Genomic DNA, 20,393 nt, shown 5'->3' with positions numbered 1-20,393 from the left:
TTTTTTTTCTCCATTCATCTGTTGACAGACACAAGGTTGTTTCTACTTTTTGGCTACTATGAATAACACTGCTATAAGCATGGATGTACAAGATTTTTTATGCATGGCTTTACCTACCCGGCATACCCAATATTCCTAAACAGGAATCTCACACCAGAGAAGCAAAAGGGCTTGGTAAGCGAGGAGGGAGGACCTGTGACTTGCTCCTTATCAACAAAATACAGCAATGATGATGGAAGGCCATTCCTGGGTAGGTTATATAAGACTTCATCTTAGTCAACTGTAAAGGGCTTATCCAGCTGAGTCTGAAGAAGTAAGCTGCCATGCTGTGAGAGGGCCTGTGAGAGGGATGCAAGGCAGGAACTCTAGGCAGCCTCTAGGAGCTGAGAGCAGCCCCAGCTGACAGCCAGCAAGAAAATGGGGACCTCAGCCCTACAACCACAAGGAATTGAATTTGGCCAACAATCACATAAGCTTGGAAGAGGACCTCTTCCTGTAGAAAGCTCTAGAAATGAACACGGCCAGTTGACCCTTTGACTGTAGGCTTGCGGCTGACGTCAGAGAAGATGACTTAAATAAGTCACGCCTGGACTCTTGGCCCACTGCAAACTGAGATAGCAAATATGTGTTGTTTAAGCTACTAAGTTTGTGGTAATTTATTACACAGCAATAGAAAACCAATATGCTTGCATTTCCTGAGTTTCTGTTGCCAAGAAATTTCAAGTTGTATCTTGTTCTTCTCACTTGTACTTCCTCTTTCCTCATCTCACCTGGAAAGAGGGAACTGGAAGCTCTAGGTCTTTCTTTCTCTCATATTTCCCAGAGCTTAATCTGTAAGCCCCAAAAAGACCATTTAAACACCTGCTTGAAATTTACCAATCAAAATTGATTTGACGTCACAAATAACCCAAGAAGGATTAAACAGATGTTGGGGGACCCTGATGACTCGCACCTTATTATAAAATATATATAAAATATAAAATATTCTCTGGCTGTTCCTGGCTATAGATCTCAAAAAAAGAAAAAGAAACCTGTCACATAAAACTGCACTGAAAAATCTACAACTAACAAATACCTCTAAGGAGTCAGCAGAAAGAGAAGACAAATCATTTTAAAGTGAGACTTTAATGAAAAGAAACAGTTTTAGTTAAAGGATAGATATAAGAAATGTATCTTTCACAAAGAAGGGACTTCCAAAGAGTCTGAAAATCGAAACATTTCATCCTTGTCTTCAGATCTGTCCCCCTTTTTGAGAATTGTATTGCAATTTAAACTCTAGAAAGAGGCGACAGAGCTGAGCTGCCCAGGCTTGTGGAAAGAAAAGGGAGGTTCTATGGAAACTGAATGCTGCTCATTAGGAGGCAAAGGCCAGTGGTGATGTTTCTCTCTTATCCAGCAAGCAAGGAAAAGAAAGACCACTGTCTTCTCAATGATGCTATTTCTACTACAGTCCTTCCTGGGTATCTAGCAAGGAATGGGCAGTGTCCAGAATGTTTTTGAGAAAAGAAAAAAAGAAAAAGGGTCAAAAGGAGCTACCCATTTCAGAGGACATTTAGAAAATGCAAGGGAGAAGAGGTGGAGGCTCCTGCCCAGGCAACCAGGACCCTTGTTAGAAGCCAGCACTGCTCAAACTCACTTGGAATAACCTATTTAGAACCAAGCAGATCCAGAAACTGATATAAATATCCTACATAAATTAAAACGATAGCAAGCGAAATAAAATGAGAATAGATTTCAGAGTTGTGATTAAGAGGCAGATGTTTTAACATCTAGGTGAGTTTATACAAGCCTTAGCCACTACTAGTGATAACCATGGGTTAGTTACTTACTCTTAATAAGCCTCATATAATAATACTTACCTGACAGGTTAACTGTGAAAATAAGTGAGATAACTATAGATAGGTCATAGCAGATTGTACCAAATAATACGTACTCAAAATTGGTAGTATTAGCCACTGACTAGTCAGATATTGAGAATGAGAAGATTAGGAAGAAACCAAATTAAAGAATTAGTGAAAAAAAATGAAGGAGGGAAGACAACAAGAAATAAGGAAAAGGGAAGCGATGTGGAAGAAAATATTAAAGAATTGGATTCATTGATTCAGTATTCAATAAATATTTGTTGCATTGGATGTATTAATCTGAAGGAGTAAAGGGAACCTTGGACATTAAAGCTGCTAAGCCACGGCTAGGCACTGGGTCCAAAAGCGCCACGGTTTTTGTGTAGTGTAAAAATAGCATTGTGCATCCCCTTAGGAATGTAGCCCACAAGGCAAGGGTAGGCTCCTCAGAGTCAGCACAGTGCTAACAGTGAGCTCTTAGACCTTTGACTATTCAAAACAATTAGCCTTCAAATCCTCAGTGTTTTCCAAGGCTTCATTAAATATTTTTCCTAATGCCTAGCAACTAAGACTAGAAGTTTTAAGGATAAAGTGAGAAGGACTAAAGGGCAGATATCCACTAAGCAGAAGACCATTTGAGAGGCTGAGAGGGCTAAGGTGGGGAAGCAGAGTGAGTGGAGCCCAGAGCTCATTGGCTCCTAGAGAAAAGAAAAGACAGAGGCACAAAGGGAGACTGGCTGGGCGCCAGGACTCAAACCGGCTGCCAAAGCTTATTTAACTTCATCTAGATGTCAAGGCAGCTGCCACTTAATTCCAGTCAGGCTCCTAAATTCCTCCATGCTTTTTACCTCTTCCTTTTTTTGGAGCTTAACGGTACCACCCACCCTACTTCACCCCCACAAAAAAAAGCCCCCAGCCTGGTTATACAACCCCAAGGGAAGCCACTCACACTGCAGGCTGCACAGGCTATAAATGTTGTGCACACTGTGGTAGAGAATACACATTTGACATCAGGCAGACTCAAATTGGAAAACTGTTTCCAAAACTATATAAACATTACAACCTGGAGCAAGTTGAATGACCCCGAGCTTTAATTTCACCTTCAGTAAAACAAGAAACTGATGCCTCATTAGGCAAGTCTAAGGCCTCCATGAGTTAATTATGGAGAATGACAGACATGTAATAGCCAAACAATAACTTAGTTTTTTCATCCCATCGCTGAGTAGCTAGTTTTGATCTGAGTGTCTACATGCACATTATCTATCACTATGAAATATAACCTTTTGTTTTCAAGCATACTGACAACTTTCACCAGATACATCACCCAGTTACCTTCACCCATAGATTCTTGGTATCAGATCACCACAAAACTGGATTATTTTTCTTCTTCCATGCCTTATCCTATATAGACAGCTTCAATTTTTGCTTTTCTGAAGACCCAGGTTAAAGCAATAGTATTTACGAGAATATATACCAATTTTGTAACTGTCCAACTGGTAAAAGCCTGTATAGACACTCTTAAAAATCTTTAATTATCTATGTAAGATCTAGATATAGAGCCTCTCATATGTCAACATGTCAGTCACTATTTCATGGGAGGGAAAAAAGGGGTGTTTCCTCCCCAGCAAAAGTTCCCACTACTGCAAACTGCTAATAGAGCAGCACTTTCTGGAAGAATCATTTTCAGGGAAAAATAACAATAGCAGGGAGATTTTTCTAATCAGTGCATTTTAAAAAAAAAAATTTCTGATTATATATTTAATTTTTAAAGAAGACTTTCCAATAAAAAGGTCAAGAGTCCACCTCTGATTGTTATCTTGAAAAAAATCATCTATAGGAATGATTAGAGCAGAATCTAGACAGCGGGTTTTCTGATTTGAATTCTGTTTCCTATACTATACTCTACGTAACCTTTGGCAGGTTATACAATTCTGTATGCCTCAGTTTTCTCATATATAAAATGGGAGTGATGAATAATATCTATCTTATAGGTTTATTGTGAGGATTAAATGATTCAGTATTTGCGAGGCATTCAGAGTGGTGACTGGCACATAATTAGTGGTATATAAATATTTTTTTCCATGGAAACATTCCTCTTCAATAAAGAAAACATGTTCTGTAGTGCACATCCTCAAATGCTCAGTACTGCTTTGGAAAGGAAGCAAATAAAAACAAACATATTCTTCCACAGTCCTTTTCCACATCTTATTTAAACGTATGACTCACTAGCATTTTCTTCTTTTACCTATTCTGCTCCTGTGGTGAGAGTGACAGATAAAACGAATTGTCCTTCCTAAAACTGGAGTCAAATCTGAAGTCAGATGGCAAGTCTTTGTTTTATCTTTCCTTTTCATGAAAGAACAATAGTTTCAAATAATAGTTTAAGCATCCCTAGCAAAATGCAGTCATACCAGCAACTTGCCAGATGTCTCTGATTAATTTGCCTGTGTTCCACCAGACATTCAGCATGAGCTCCTAATTTTGCTCTGATGAAGTTTTCTAAACAATATCTACATAAACAGAAAAGAAAAACTTAATCTCAGTAAAAGGTCTGACATCTGAATGCATGGTTGTCTTGGTGCTCAAGGCAGACCAGACATGGGCAGAAACGCTATGTGAGCTCTTCTCTGCCCTCTCTGCCGGCAATATTCAGCTCTCAGCCTTGAGAAGCAATGTACTTATTCAGGAACCCATATGTGACCCATATGGCAGTTGCTGCCATCAGGTGGATCAAACCCATTCTCAATGTCCTTTTCTCACAGACCTCAGCTCTAAGGATCCAGAACTTAGTAGGCATCGATGCAATGGGACGCCTCTGCTCAACTCCACATGGATGAAGCTAGGGAGCTCCAGGAAGCACCACCACTCTTAATATCAATCAATGGGGCATATTATAATAAGGCAGACTTGTGCCCAGGCTGGTCTAATCAAGGCCTTTCACATATGTGGGTAGTTCTTAGAACACTAGAGTAGGACTGAAGAGGAAAAGAACTGATCCTGATTTCAAGGGTCTTGGATTCTAATCTTAGCTCTGCCACCAACCATGGTATATTCCGTAACTCCCCAGTACCTGTGTCCTTACTTCTCTAGTAAGGGGGGTAGCATCAGACAATCTGTAAGGTTCCTATGGCTCTAAGGTCTTCTGATGTTCAACATATTAAATTTAAATCAGAGATCAGAGTATCTGACACACTGTAGTACCCTGATTCATCATGAAATTTATAATACTTCCATAAAGCTGAGTGCCTGTTACAGAAACAGGCTACATGCCCACTGCATGCCGCATGCTTTTGAGGATCTAAAATGGTCAGTAGGCACAAATCCAGGTCCCTACAAAGAGCTATGATATACTGCAGGTTGGGTGCAGCTGACCAGTGATTCCACATGGTGCCCACCTCAATCTCACAGGCATAGACTCATTTTCTGTGGCATCGTCCTAAAACTGAACATGGGTTTCACTTTGTCTATAAAGGGTTCTCAAACTAAGTCACAATTCCCATCTTAGGCAATAGCAGTTACAGTCAAAACCATTAGAACAGTAGTATTCAGTAGAGTAGGCAACAGACGTGCCTATTCAATTTTTAAATTAATTAAAATTAAAAATCCATCAGATTCAAGCTTCTTTGCAAGAAAATAAATTAAAAATCCAGTTTCTTAGTGGCACTGGCTGCATTTCAAGTGCTCAATAGCCATATTTGGCTATTGGCTACCATATCGTAAAGCATGGATTATAGAATACTTCCACCACTGAAGAAAGTTCTGCTGGACACACTGAATCTAGAACCTGATATTAAAATGCAGATCCTTGAAATTAGAAAGAAACAAATTTCCAGAATTTCCTAATGTCAGTAGAGTGTCATTATGAGTTCCTCCATATAAAGTAGGGAGGTACAATTAGACAATTTAAGTTACACCTTCAGACCATAAAAGTATATTTGATGGGTATAGGACAATAAAGCTGGCATGAGCTGGAGCTGCCTAGCAATTGAAGAGGCTCACTCACCACTTATGATGTATCTGAGCACAGGTACCTTAGCAAAATCATAGAATACTGTGTCATGAATTATGGAAACTGAATATACAAATTCAGAATCTATCATTCCATCAAATGTTATTCTCTGGCTTCTATGGGTGCTTCATATGTCCCTAATATTGTTGATTGAAGGAGAGCTAGGACTCTCCCCTCAGTTTCCTGCTCACTGTTAAGTGTTCATCAGAGATACTCTCTTAGAAAAAAAGACTGAAAAGCCATTCAATGGCTTTCTGATCCAGTATGGAAGGGTGAACTTTATCCAAAATGTAGTTGACGTGTATATTAACAGAAACAGATTTAGCCATAAATTCAGCCAAGATACTTTATAAAAGTCCAACAAATAAATCAGGAGAACCAAAAAATAAACAGAGGAGCCATTATGACTGATGATCTTAAAATCTCTGATATCTAGCAAGAACTGCTTGGAAAAGTAGACAAACTAATGTATACCATACATCATCCTTTCATCAGTGAAGGACATGTCTATACTTTTAATGCTCTAACTTCTGGAAAATTGTTTCTTACAAATTTTTGATAGGCTGTATAATATAAAAGAGATATAAAAATATCCAAAGTTTACTTTTGGCTTTTATCCAATACTGAAATGATTTGGAAATGGAAAATGAATTGTAATATTGAACACTTTTGAAAAATTGAAAAATTTTAAATTTCTGAATTGATAAAGTTAACTATTTGTGTTTAGCTAGCTATTTCAGACTTGAGGTATCTGTACTTTTTGCAAGGGAAACTGAGGTACAAACCAGTCAACTAAAAAAGAATGTTTCCATTTTTTATTTATTCCAGAAGCACAAGGCTCTGTGAAAGCAGATGAGGATTGTTAGGGCAAGGATGATACAGTTTTTGTCTCTTTAGGACTTAATCATTAAGAAATCAATTAGCCCATTTCTTTATCCTGACCACAACACAGACTTGTATCCACTTGGCTTGCCTTTATGGTGGGGAGAATAATCAATAATCCTTATTCAAGAGAAACAATATCCTTCCTGCATCCCATTCACTATAGACAGACAGAAAGAAGTCTGGTTTGGCACAGAAATTGTATATAACTACTGGTTTTTTTTGCCTAGTTACAGCAGAGCTAATAATTTATCCTTAAATAAAAGCAAGGAAATATGCTTATCTCAGATTTTTCAGCACCAGGAGAATGGGTTTTGCCTCAAGATGAGCATAAGTCTTTGAACAAAGTAATTGAACATAATCTTGGTTCAAGAGAATACATCTGGTGTCATATATAGGGAGAAGGTAAAGAAGATGAATTGCTACTAAATTCTCTTACATGTCATTGTGCATAAAAAAGTACATTGCTATTTGTAACATTTTTGTGAGTAAATAATAGATTATACTTACGTGTACACATATAGTAATGCAATGCACATTCTATAATATTATTATATATGTATATATATACATATACTATGTAGAGTTCATATATCTCTGACATAACAGAAAAGAACACTGGATGATGTTCAGTTTTTTAAAACAAATATAAGTTTGTGCCATCTATAATTTCAGAATTCATACCATTAAAAATAATTATTACTTTTGAAAGGAAATAGATGAGAAATTTCTAGACTAATAAAAATTTTGACTTAATAAAACTGCTGAAATCCAATATTAATCAAATTTCTTTCAGTCACAGGATATTATAATTAATAATCTGGCATCACTAACTTCCTTCACAGATATTTATTGATCATTCACTATGCTTCCAGTACTGTCAACAAATTGATTAATTAAACCTCCCTTTATAATTCTGTTGTTAAAATTGATCATTTGTTTGTCTGGGTCAGATGTTTTATCTTAATTTATAATACTTACATTCGTGAATAAGTTAAAATTTGTTTTAATTTCACAAATCTTGCATTTTGCAATAGAGATTCAGGCTTGACCAAGGCATTATCAAGGCAAAAGATTTAATTTCAATTAATAAATACTCAGTTAAAAATAGTAAAGGAAGGGAACCCTAACTCATGATGTTTCTAATGAGTCTTTCCTGACCCAGAAAATTGAACTTTCACCCATAAAGAAATGTATACACGCACACGTGCGCGCGCACACACACACACACACACACACCCCTATACATGAATGCAGTGGCAAATATTTATATGTTCTTTTAAAAACTCAAATTTTTAAAAGTAATTCTAGCTTTTAATTGTTCCCCCCGCCTGAAATCCTCTTCCTGCCTGGTTCATGCTCCTTGCAGTCTGTTAAAGGTCACTTCCTCTGCCAGGCCTTCATGACAAGCCTGCTTCTGTTGTCTCCCTGACCTCCTCTCCCCTCACTCCAGATGCCACCTGCTATAGTATTGGCTTTTATCATATTATTGATTCCAATTAATAATTACACATTGCTGACTTGTTTCTGTGTATACTGTTTACCACCCCTGCTAGAAAGGCTCTGTGTCTATTCACTGAGGCATACCTAGCATCTAACACAGTGGCTGGCAGAGAGTAGAGACCAACATAAACTGGAATGAATGAATGAATTCACCTTTCTTTGAGGCTCCAGTGTGTTCCTTTTTCATGACACTTGAAGACTACTAAAATGTGACTTTCTTTTGTTTTTTTTTGCTAACATAGTCACAGTTCACTGTGATGTGTGTACATTTTTAAGTTCACTCCTCTAGAAAGAGAAGTGTACACTTTCTAACACTATTTCACACCCCTAGGGTTTTCAAGGTAATAGAAATAACTCAGTAAACTGAGCTCCTCAGAGAGAGATATATATAGTACAATTTCTGCTTTCAAATTCTGCCCAATGGGAGATTTTTTTGCAAAATAAAATCATTTCAAAAACCCCTCTACCCCAAAATCTGAAAGGGTTAATATGTTCTTTATCATTAAGGAGGCTTAATAAATATCACTCTCATATTTCACAATATTAAAGCCATCTGAGTTTAAAGGGTGTGGAAACTTCTTACCTGGAGTCTTTTCTGACTCTTGCTTTCTCAAAGGAAAATTCAGGGGGTTTGTTCAGGTCATAGGTCCGGGTTGTTGGCTCAGCAGACACGCCAGCCTTTGCTCCCCTCCTGCTATGGAGAGAGACCAATCCAGAGGTCTTCCGGTGGACCTCAAGAGGCACTTTATCTGGAGAAGCCTGAAGCGGGCTTCCTCCCTGCATATGCACCACATCCTGCAGCTTGTTCAGCTGGATGCACTTGTTCTGGAGCTCCTCTGTGAGTTCAGCAATGGCCACAGTCTGCTTCGACAGCTGCTCCCGCAGCTCCTTCAAATGGTACTCCCGCTCCTGGATCTCAGCATCCTTCCTCCTCAGCTCTCTCTCCAGCTCTGTCACCTTGTTCCGCAGAGCATCAGTGGTGAGGTTCCCAGAGTGTCCATCTGGGTGCTTGGAATGTTTAGGTTTTACTGAACCATTTCCCATTTTGCTCAGGGACCTGAGAGGGCACAGAATTGGGAAGTATCAAGTGGAGTTTCACTTCCCAACAGTCCCCACCATTCCTCTCATTCCTATCTTGCTTCATAAATACGAACACAGCAATCATCATTGTCTGAAAAGCAATAAATTTCCCCATGTTTCCAGAAAAAAAAAAGCTATCTATTGATTTCTTTTTTCCCTCCATGAAGAGGAGTTGGCATTTGGGTTCATTCTTACCTGTCCCTTTGAGAGCACAAGTATCACACCTAACATTTTGCACAAATGGTCTGAGTTACCTGCTGTTTTCTCTGGACAGTCTCTCTGAACAGCTGCCAAAAGCATCACAACAAAACTGTGATTTGGATGTCAGCATGGCAAAGATAAAATGCAAATGAGCAGCTACAACAACAGAGGCATGGAAATGTCACAACTTTCACAGCTCCCCATGCGGCAACAGTCAGAAACCTTCCCCAGATTTAGAAAATTACACATCTGCATTTCTCAGAAGACAGAAGCAGAGTTGGTGATGGTTGATTAGCACTTTCCTCCTGCTGTATGTATCTATTAAGTTTTGCATTTCTGATAACACTCACTGCTAAAACACTTCTGAACTGTGGTCACCAACAAGAAGAAGAGTTTTAAAATTGTTCTACATCCTCTACTTTATGTGCAAAGTAGAGGATCTCCAAAATGTATGACCCATGCTGCAAGGCTCTATTCTTTTCCTATTAAGAATATCCTCCTACACTGGTGTAGTGTGGGAAGTTATGAAAATTTCAAAAATTAAAAAAATGAATATCTTCAGTTCAGGCCCCAAAGTAATCGTGAATCTAGTGAGTCTCCAGATGTCATATGCAGATCAGGGGTTATGAGGGATGATTTAGTTTATTCAGAACTTGTTTTAGTCTAATAGCTATGTATTTATTTTAACATGTATTTGAAATATAAATAACTATCGCCACAAAGTTGTGATCTCATTGTTATTATTGCTTCATTGAAGACTAAACTAGGTATTTAGGTTTACTGAGTCAATTCGATGAAAATAAAAATAAATCATCTGCAGATAATAAGCACATATGAGCAGAACCACAAAAGTAGAACTTGAATGTGTGAACTTTGGGAAATACTGCTCTGATTAATTATTATAATGTTTAAAGGCTTTTTAGACTACCTATTTAAACTTCATATTTTTGCACATGCAGTTTTTGACAGCTGATATCGTTTGGCTGTGTCCCCACCCAAATCTCATCTTGAATTGTAGCTCCCATAAATCCCCATGTCGTGGGAGGGACCCAATGGGAGCTAATTAAATCATGGGGGCGGGTCTTTCCCATGCTGTTCTCGTGATAGTGAATAGGTCTCATGAGATCTGATGGTTTTATAGAGGGGAGTTTGCCTTTGCTCTTCCTTTGCCTTCTGCCATGATTATGAGGCTTCCCCAGCCACGTGGAACCGTGAGTCCATTAAACCCCTTTCCTTTATAAATTACCCAGTCTCGGGTATGTCTTCATTATAATAGCAACATGAGAACAGACTAATACAACAGCCATAACCCAAAAAGCATTATAACACTTGTAAACTAAGCTTGAATTACTTCTGATTATCTCAAGTCAGAAGAAATGAAACTTCACAGTTTTATAACCCACACATCTGCCCCTCTCTCCCTCCAAACTTCAAACTTAAATAGAAGTGAAATACTTCGAGTTTTTTCACTAGTTCTACCAGAATAATTGTGACCTCTACAACAACAAAGGCACAGATGCAAAGATGTAACACAGCATTTAGATTTCAAACAGATGTGACCAAATAGTCAATGCAGATTGCCTACAATGGATGGTGCAAAAAACAAATGCATTTATAAAAGCAATCTTGAAACACCTAGATATTTCTCATAGAATTCAGGTTCAAAGTGGTCATTAATAAACATTAGCCTTTAGAGAATTGCCTTAATATGTTGCAGAGATGTGGCAGGTTTAAACTTTAAGTTTCTGTTGACTTGGCAGCATTTACTGATCTTATATATTATGAATGTATAAGAAGGATGAAGAGACTAGAATTCAAAGAAGTAGCCCTGGACATACTTGTATCCTGAATAAGCAATTCAGAATATGTTATATTGAAATCTGGGAATAAACCTGAATGAGATTATGAACTACAAGCATAAGAAAGGTGCTCCAAAAAATCTGAAATTAATGTGTACACACGTTTTTAACACGCATCAGTGAGCCATTTTCTAGACAGCCTTCTTGGTTCAGGGAGAAGTATTCTTAGGTCAGTAGAGAAAGAAGGGAGATGTGATGGTAGGAGGAAAAGGATTTGCCTTATAAATAAAAAAGCATGCACAAAAACTTTCAAATCTAATATTAAACTAACAACTAACTCATTTTTGTTCATGGAAAAATTGTTTCCTAAGACCAAAGTATCATATACCATATCAGGGGCATATCCCATCATGGATTTGCAGTCAAATTTGACACAGAAAACAGTTTTAGCATTACAAATATGAAAAGGCTTAGAATCATTTTTGATCTATGGATGGTATTCAAAAAATTCTGTACCAATCCAATAATTTTACAATCTCGAAGCACAGTTAGGTAGAGGATGTTAATTTCTCCCAAAACACCAATTATCCTCTGGTTTAGTTGGAAGCTGTGTAAATCTTTCAAGCTATTTAGAATTTCAAAGAGGGGTAAAATGAGAGTAACTAACTCATCTTTCAAGTCACTAATTTAAGATACATAAGTAAGTTACTAAATGGCTCAATACTAGTCTGATTTCTTACTTAGTTCATCCATTTAAATATTGCTGTCCCTGAAGCCAAGGTTTCAAGTCTCTGGCTTCATAAAACCTAATTAGATTCACTCTGTTTCCTGTATCAGTCACTAAGATAAGCTATTTCTCAAATATGTATTGCTAGCCACAAGGAGAAATGAACCATAGGATGTTGCTCCATCAATCTGGCAACTTTAGGTTATTAAAATCATTCTTACAGTCAGAGGGCAGCACATGATGTAATAAGAAATGAGTCTGGAGATAAAGATCAGAATTTAACATGAGCAATAGAGTCAGGCCAATTAGGGTTATAAAACAATCTGCTCTTTCTCAACCTTCTATATATTCCTAAAAATATTTGAGTCTTACTTTCTCATCTACAAAAGGGAACATATTTATATCCATCTCATAGGGTTACTATGATTATTACGTTTGTAAAGTACCCCATACAATGCCTGGCAGGTATCAGACATGAAGTAGGTAAGCAGCTCTTATTATAGTATGTAACTAGAAACAGGCAATTAATGTCTTGGTGTGAAGAAAACCCAGAGAGGATCATTTCTGGGTAGGACAGAAGTCTAGTAAACTGAGCATCTTCCAACAAGAGTCTTTTGTGGGTTTTTGTTTGTTTGTGACAGGGTCTCATTCTGCAGCCATGAGATGCAGTGGCCAGTGGTGCAATCACTATAACCTGAAACTTCTGGGCTCAAGTGACCCTCTTGCCTCAGCCTTCAGAGTAGCTAGGACTACAGAGGCACACCACTATGCTTGACTGATTTTTTTTATTTTCTTGTTGAGATGGAGTCTTGCACTAAACTGGTCTCGAAATCCTGGGCTCAAGCCATCCTTCTGCCTCAGCCTCTCAAGTGACAAAACTCTTTAAAGATGCACATTATTCCTTTGGGAGGGGGTGGCTGGGAGTAAGGGACTCTTACTTTGTCTGGATTCTATCTTCCATTGAGAAAAGAAGTCATTTGGAAACAAACAGCCTGGAAAACAAGTTCCCCACCAAAAGATGGAGACAAAAAAAGAATTATGAATGACACGGAGCCAGCTCATAACTACAAGGACTTAATAACTGAAGCTCTGTAATTCCCTCATGTAGCCCCTATTTATTTTCACACATTGCAATGAAATGCTTAAAACACGGAGGCCCACCTAATTATCTTTGAAGGCAACCAAAAACCATAGTTCACTCTGGGAGCAATACTCTTCTGCAGTTAGGTATAGGAGACAGCAATCGAATGAGTAGTGGCTTTTTGCTAGAAGAGAGGAAAACTATATAAGACTACAAATTATTATATTAATATAATCATCATTTAGAAATTGCTGTCCACCAAGAGGTAATTAGAAGAGACGTAAGAAAAGCAAAAGTGGGCCGGGCGCGGTGGCTCACGCTTGTAATCCCAGCACTTTGGGAGGCCGAGGCGGGCGGATCACGAGGTCAGGAGATCGAGACCACGGTGAAACCCCGTCTCTACTAAAAAATACAAAAAATTAGCCGGGCGCGGTGGCGGGCGCCTGTAGTCCCAGCTACTCGGAGGCTGAGGCAGGAGAATGGCGTGAACCCGGGAGGCGGAGCTTGCAGTGAGCCGAGATTGCGCCACTGCACTCCAGCCTGGGCGACAGAGCGAGACTCTGTCTCAAAAAAAAAAAAAAAAAAAAAAAAAAAACAAAGAAAAGCAAAAGTGACTGTGAAGGCGCTTGCAGGCGGATTAACACCTGGCAGTCAATGTGGGAGGAATTAAGCTTTGTTTTCTGTTTTTCCTCCAGCCCTATAGCAGTTTGAAACCAGAATCTTGGCTCTGGTCTAGATAATATCTATTTCTCTCTCTACCCATCTGGAGTCTGTTATAAATATACACAGACAAATACATACACACATATATAGATGTGTGTGTATAGCTACATGTATATCTGTCAATATGGGAGATGGTATGGTGCTGGCTAAGGTTATGGATCCAGAGTCCCAGTCGAAGCACTTTCATTTAGTGGTCTATATGCCCTCAGGCAAGATACTTGAGTGTCAATAATGGAAGAAACAGATAGAAACATAGAGAGATAGACAAAATAATGCTGCCTGTCATTTAGCGTTTTTAGAGGATTAAATGAGATAAATAGTGATGAAAATTTAGCACAGGTATTAGCATATAGTATTTAAGAAATATTAAATATTACTATTATTATTACAGTTAACATTATCCAACATGACAATTTATTTTAGAAGAAAAACTTATTGATCAGAAAACATGTACTAAACCAACACAATATTGAAGGAGAACTGATACTATCCAACTTTAAGGCTTACTAATAAAGTAATGGTAATCAATATAGTGTTGTATTGGTGAAAAAATAGACAAGTAGGTCAATGGAACAGAACAGAGATCCCAGAGGTAGACCTAAACAGTACAGTGAACTGATCCAAAGATCAAAGAATACAAAATCAGTGGAGAAAGGATAGTCTTTTTAACAAATTGTACTGGAACAACTAGGCATTGATTTTTTAAAAAATAGAATATAGATACTGATCTTATTAACTTTCACAAAAAATAAGCTTAAAATGGATCACAGACCTAGATGTAAGAAACAAAACTACAAAACCTCCAAAAGACAACATAGGAGAAATTCTAGGTGATCTTGGGTTTTGTGATGACTTTTTAGATAAAAGACCAAAAAGCCTGATTCATAGACAGAAAAAATTGATAATTTTGACTTGATTAAAATTTAAAACTTCTGCTCTGAAAAAAAAGAAGAGGATGAAAAAACAAGCCATAGACTGAGAGAACGTACTTCTAAAACATATGTCTAATTCTGAACGCTCAATAATAGGAAAACAAACAACTCAACTGAAAAATGGGCAAAAGATCTGAGCAGACACCTCACCAAACAAGGCACACAGTTGGTAAATAAGCATATAAAAAGATACTCAACATGATAGGTCATTGGGGAATCTCAAGTTTAAACAATAATGAGATACCACTACACACCTATTAGAAGGACTACAATCCAAGGCACTGACAACACCAAATGCTGGTGTGAATATGGAGCAACAGGAATGCTCATTCATTGCTAGTGGGAATACAAAATGATATAGTTACATTAGGGGACAATTTGGCAGCTTCTTACAAAGCTAAATATACTCTTACTGTACAAGCCAGCAATCATGCTTCTTGGTATCTACCCAACTGATATGAGACATATGTTTTCACTAAAACCAGCACATGAATGTTTACAGCAGCTTTGTTTATAATTCCCAAAACCTGGAAGCAACCAAGAAGTCCTTCAGTAGGTAAACAGATAAACAAACTGTGGCACATCCATATGATAGAATATTATTCAATAATAAAAGCAATGTCATCAGCCAATGAGAAGACATGAAGGAACTTTAAATGCATATTGCTGGGTGAAAGAAGCCAATCTGAAAAGCCTATACATTGTCATTGTATGATTTCAACTGTATAGCATTCTGGAAAAGACAAAACTTGGAGACCATAAAAAGATCAGTGGTTGCCAGGAGCTTGGGGAAGGACAGAAAGGAATAGGTGGGAAAGAACATTTATAGGGCAGTAAAACTATTCAATATGATACTGTAATGATATACACATTTCATTATATATTTGTCAAAACCCATGGAATATACAAAAGGAATGAACCCCAATGTAAACTATGGACTTTAATAATAATGCACCAATATTTGTTCCATCACTTGTAACACATGTACATACTGATGAAAGATGTTAAGAGCAGGGGAAAGTGCTGAGAGGTGGGTATATAGGAAATCTGTGCTTTTTACTCGATTTTTCTATAAACCTAAAATTTCTATAAAATAGAAAGTCCATTAGTTTAAGAAAAGAATTATGTATTAAGAAATGAATGCAAGAAAGCTGATAGCACAGTCAAGGGACAGGCTGAAATGTGTGATGGATGGAAGGAGAGTAATGAATAATGAAACTGAAAAAGTAAGATACTGAAAAATTTCCTATGCCACATTATGGTATCTGAATCTTATGATACACTAAGTTTTCTAGTTATGTGGTCAGATTTGTCCTTTAGGAAAATAATACTGTCATAAATAAGGAATGGAGTAAAAAGAGCTTAGAGGAAGTAAGACAAGGGAAGATACTATTACACCAATCCAAATAGGAGGTGACAGTTTAAGGATTAAAGCTCAGAGTCCCAACACTATTTAATGACTTGAACTTCTTGAACTCAAGAAAAAAATTGACCATCTCCGTGGTAGCCAGAGAGAAAAACATTGCCATATGAGATTCAATAAAAGTTACAGCTATATGTAACACTGCAATGTCCTTCCCTTCAATAAATCATGGAAACCGGAATTGATTTTTTTAATGATAATAGGCAGTTCAGCTGGAAATCAGAGGAGTGAATTATACAGACTTCTACAGATAATATTCTAGGTGGATAGGAAACTGATACATTTGATGTTACCATTAGCTTGTCTCTCTAAAGTCCCTTTAGAAAATAATTGAATATATAAATCCCTGATTCTTCTCCCTGAAGCAAACCACACAGAGTTGTCCTTGTGAGAAACAGCTCACTTTCACATCAATGCCACAATTAAAAGCATCTGTCCATTCGACCTTGTGACTGTTGACCCGGGGCTCAGTTTGGAATCTACTGCTTGTTTTCTCTGTCCACAGCATCCTGGCTGGAGAAAAAATTTCTCTTGACAGGAAATCATATGACCTTATTGTACCAAAGTTGCAGCTACTCTGGAGGTTGGTTATCTCTTTAAAGTGCCTCCCTCCCACCCCCCCAGCAGAATGTGCACAGTGAATTTTATGAATGCCACATATCCTATATTTGACTGCCAAATTCAGCTATTTTGGGGGCTACATTAACAGATAAACAAGCAAACACACAGAAATGTAGGTCTGTAAGTCTAGGTCTGAAGATTGTAGCTGACAGAATTTTTGAGTGGTGGCAAGAAGAAAGACGATGAGGATTTGAAAGTTTACATTGTGGCAACTGAGTAAAAGGTAATGTCATTGACCAAAATGAGGAGCAGATTTGAGGGATAGGACAGTGAGTTTAATTTTGGATATACTCAGTTTGAAGCACCAGTGGAAACTTTAAGGTAGAGAAGTTTAGTGAGCAGTAAGAAATGAGGGACAAGAAAAGCTAAAGAAAGAGGAAAGCTGAAAATATTAAGCAGTTACTGATACATAAATAGAGGCTGAAGTTGATGAACTGGATGCAAGTGCCCAGGATATTAGCAACGAGGAGAGGAAGAGTGTCTAGGTCTATATGAGGTTGGAAAGAAAACTGTAAGATATGGTAAGAAGGTACTGCTTTGGTTAAAGTGAGAGAGGATGTGAAGAAATTAATATTAAAAGAAGAGGATGAGTAGGAGGAACACTGCAGGATAGCATCTCTAATGTAGTAATTAAATGGATGTGCATGGGAGGGCAATCAAAATGATTTCAATGTTTTGATCTTACGAGGCTTGAAGGAAAGTAGTACTATCTACTCTTCATTCACTCAGTCATTCAAAAAGAACACATAGGGCACCGTGTATGGGCTAGGCACTGTGACACTGACAGAAGTCAGGACAATGAGCATGCTTTGAAAAGACAGTAATGAGTCTGGATTTACATATATTGAGTTTGAGATGCTTGTGGGTCATCATGATGCAAATATCTAGCAGGTAGAAGCAAAAAAGTCAAGGGAAGAGATTGCTCCATAGAAGACTTAAAGTACCATTTGTAGATGAGATCACTAAGGGAGGTAAGAAAGGAATGTCTCTCTTGTTAGCTATGAACATATAGGTAATATCTGTGGATATTATTTGTGGGAGAGGAGGAGGAGGAGGAGAAGCAAACAACAAAGGAGAAGGAACACATGGACCAATAAGAGATTTAGGAGAAGCATCAGAAAGGCCATGCAGATAAGATCCTTAAGAGGTGAGCAGGCTGTACCTCACATCCCACAGGCCTGTCACAGCAAATGAGATCAGAGGGAAAAGTGCTGAATCTGATTTGTCAAAGAGGAGTGGGGATAGACACTCAACTACAAAGGACCATGGAAAGAGCTGACACTAAGAGTAGAGCCTGCAAGACGGTATCATGGTTCATATGAGGGATTTTTAAAATAATGAAAACTTGAAAATGTCTGTACCTCCAGGATAATGAAGCACAAGAGATAGGAAAAACGAAAACATGGGAAAAGAAGAGATAATTGATAGGAAAAATAGCCTAGAGGATGCAAGACAATAAGGGATCACAGGACTTGGGCAACAGCCAGACAACATATGCCTTCACTGTGAGGTGAATTCTCATTAGCCTCACTTGTAATGACTTCATAGAACTGGAGTTAAGGATTTCATGTAAAAGAGAAAGATCCCTGGGCATCATCTTTTCAGGTCGTTTACTCTTAGTCACACAGTGTTCCAATGGAGAGGATGCGCTCTAATTCTCCATAGAGAATTCTCTACCATATTAGCTCATACCCTCCTGTGCAAAACCAAACAGGAGTACTGAAAGCAGCTAGTGTATGTTATGTGGGATGATCGCCTTCTTCATGAGTTAAATAGAAACTTGCAAAGAAAAGAGACAATTTCTAAGAAACTCTAAGTATGGGGGTGTGGTGGGGTGGGGGCAGGTGTATGTTGCTCTCTTCCTTAGCAAAAAAAAAAAAAAGAAGAAGAAGAAAGAAAAAGCCCCTGGGAACTTGGGGAACAAGATGAAGATCAGGAAATCAAGGCATTTGTTCCAGCGTCACCCTTTCTACCTACTAATTCTGCATGCATTGTTTTTATTGTCAGCTCTGGCCTCAGCTGCTTTGTAGTTGCACCGTAGTTCTTCTCAAAACTGAACCTATTTCTTTTTCTTTCATCCCCAAAGCGGCTGGTTTCTGGGCTTTGTTTGCTCTTGTTTCTTCATCACCGAGAAATACAGAAATATGAAAGCGCCTCACGGTGCCGAGACTGACAAAAGGACACCCACACAAGTTTACCAGGACTCCTAAAAGTCCTTGCCTGAGGACTGTCCCCTAGCAACTACCCAGAGCTCCACGAAGCAAAGCCGGGAGCGCAAGCCCTGACAGCACCGCCAAGACCCTAGCTCGGAGCAACAGCCTCCACCGCTGCTCCTCGCTAAACCTAGAGAACTCTGAGGAATCCCCACTGGGGCTGAGCCCCTCCCGCCCTCAACAGAACCTCTAAACACAAGTAGCCTTTCCCTGCCTCCAGGAGCTCACGAAACGCTGCCACACCGAGCGAATGCAACGCATGCACACGTCCACACTCGAACAGCACAAGCAAGAGACCGGCTGGGTGTGGAATAGAGGCGCGCATCGCGCAACGCATTCACAGCATGCACACGCGCGCACCCCGACCCCGTCCCTCCCCACGCGCCCTCACACCCCGGCGCCCAAGACCCCCGGCCCACGAACCTCACCAGACAGCCGGTAACTTTCCAGGTGCGCAGCTTGTCACCTCGGCGCGGCCGCCCCTGCGTCTCAGCGTCCTCTCCCACGCCGCCCTCCCCAGTCGCCCGAGGCGCCGGAGCCCAGCGCAGGTCAGCTCAGTCAGCCCCGCCGTGCACACGCTGCGCAGCGTGGGCCCGGGGTTGCCGGCTCAGTAGCTCCGGCTACGTGTGAGCCGGGGGCGCGGGTTAGCGCGATGCGGGCAGGAGCTGCGGCGGCGTCGGTGCTGCCGCCTGGCTCCGCGGCGGGGGCCGGTGCAGAGGAGACACGCAGGGAGGGAGGGAAGAGAGGAGGGAAGGAGGAGGGAGGGGGTCAGCTGGGGCTACTGCCTGGAGAGTAGGGCGCCGGCTTCCCTAAAGGTGGGGTCACCCGCGCGCGCACCCACACTAGCCCGAACCTTTACTCCCGACACAGCCGCAGTCTGCACTTTATACCCCATACCCTCCAGAGTGAGGCAACTTAAGTAGGGCGATAACATCGTGGTTGTAAGCATTTTTGTTCATGTTATTATTTCTATTTCAAGTGTGTGGGACGAGGGGAGAGGAAAGTTCAGGGAGGTGTTCATTTTTTGCTTCCCCTCCCTTTCCTCCATCCTTCCAGTCTGTTTTCACTGCAGGCTCTCTCCACTTCGCCTTCCCTCCCAGAGCTCAAACAGGCGCACGTACCCTGGACATGCCCTTCTCTGTCACACCAATGCCTTTCTACGAAGACATGTGACCCCGAAGCAGCTCGTCGACGCGCCCCTCCCGGACTCTGGGGCCATAACTTACATCTAGTTTGCCAGTTCACGTGATGCTGGGGGCAGGGGTTGAATCGAGTTTCGAGGGACAGAGATTATACCTTCCGAATCTGCAGGTCTTTGGGCAGGGAGCTTTCTTGATCACCCAAGCAGATAATGCTCT

General features: G+C 39.6%; 1 protein-coding gene across 3 annotated transcripts in view; it reads right to left on the bottom strand.

The window, feature by feature from the left end:
- Positions 1–19,749, bottom strand: part of PRKG2 (protein kinase cGMP-dependent 2) — a 117,950-nt gene extending 98,201 nt beyond the window's left edge. For 2 of the 3 annotated variants that reach the window (XM_055297195.2, XM_055297197.2), the window contains exons 1-2: positions 19,464–19,749; positions 8,819–9,292 (exon numbers count right to left, since the gene is read on the bottom strand). In XM_055297195.2, the coding sequence (XP_055153170.1) occupies positions 8,819–9,279 (461 nt within the window). In that variant the 5' untranslated portion in view covers positions 9,280–9,292; positions 19,464–19,749. Of the gene's footprint in view, positions 1–8,818; positions 9,293–19,458 lie in introns of all 3 variants that reach the window. The other variant, XM_055297194.2, reaches the window with a different exon arrangement.
- Positions 19,750–20,393: the final 644 nt, after the last annotated feature.

The sequence above is a fragment of the Symphalangus syndactylus genome, chromosome 10, assembly GCF_028878055.3.
Source record: "Symphalangus syndactylus isolate Jambi chromosome 10, NHGRI_mSymSyn1-v2.1_pri, whole genome shotgun sequence".
Classification (NCBI taxonomy): Eukaryota; Metazoa; Chordata; class Mammalia; order Primates; family Hylobatidae; genus Symphalangus; species Symphalangus syndactylus.
The sequence above is the reverse complement of the archived record's forward strand: the minus strand, read 5'-3'. Positions and strand labels throughout refer to the sequence as shown.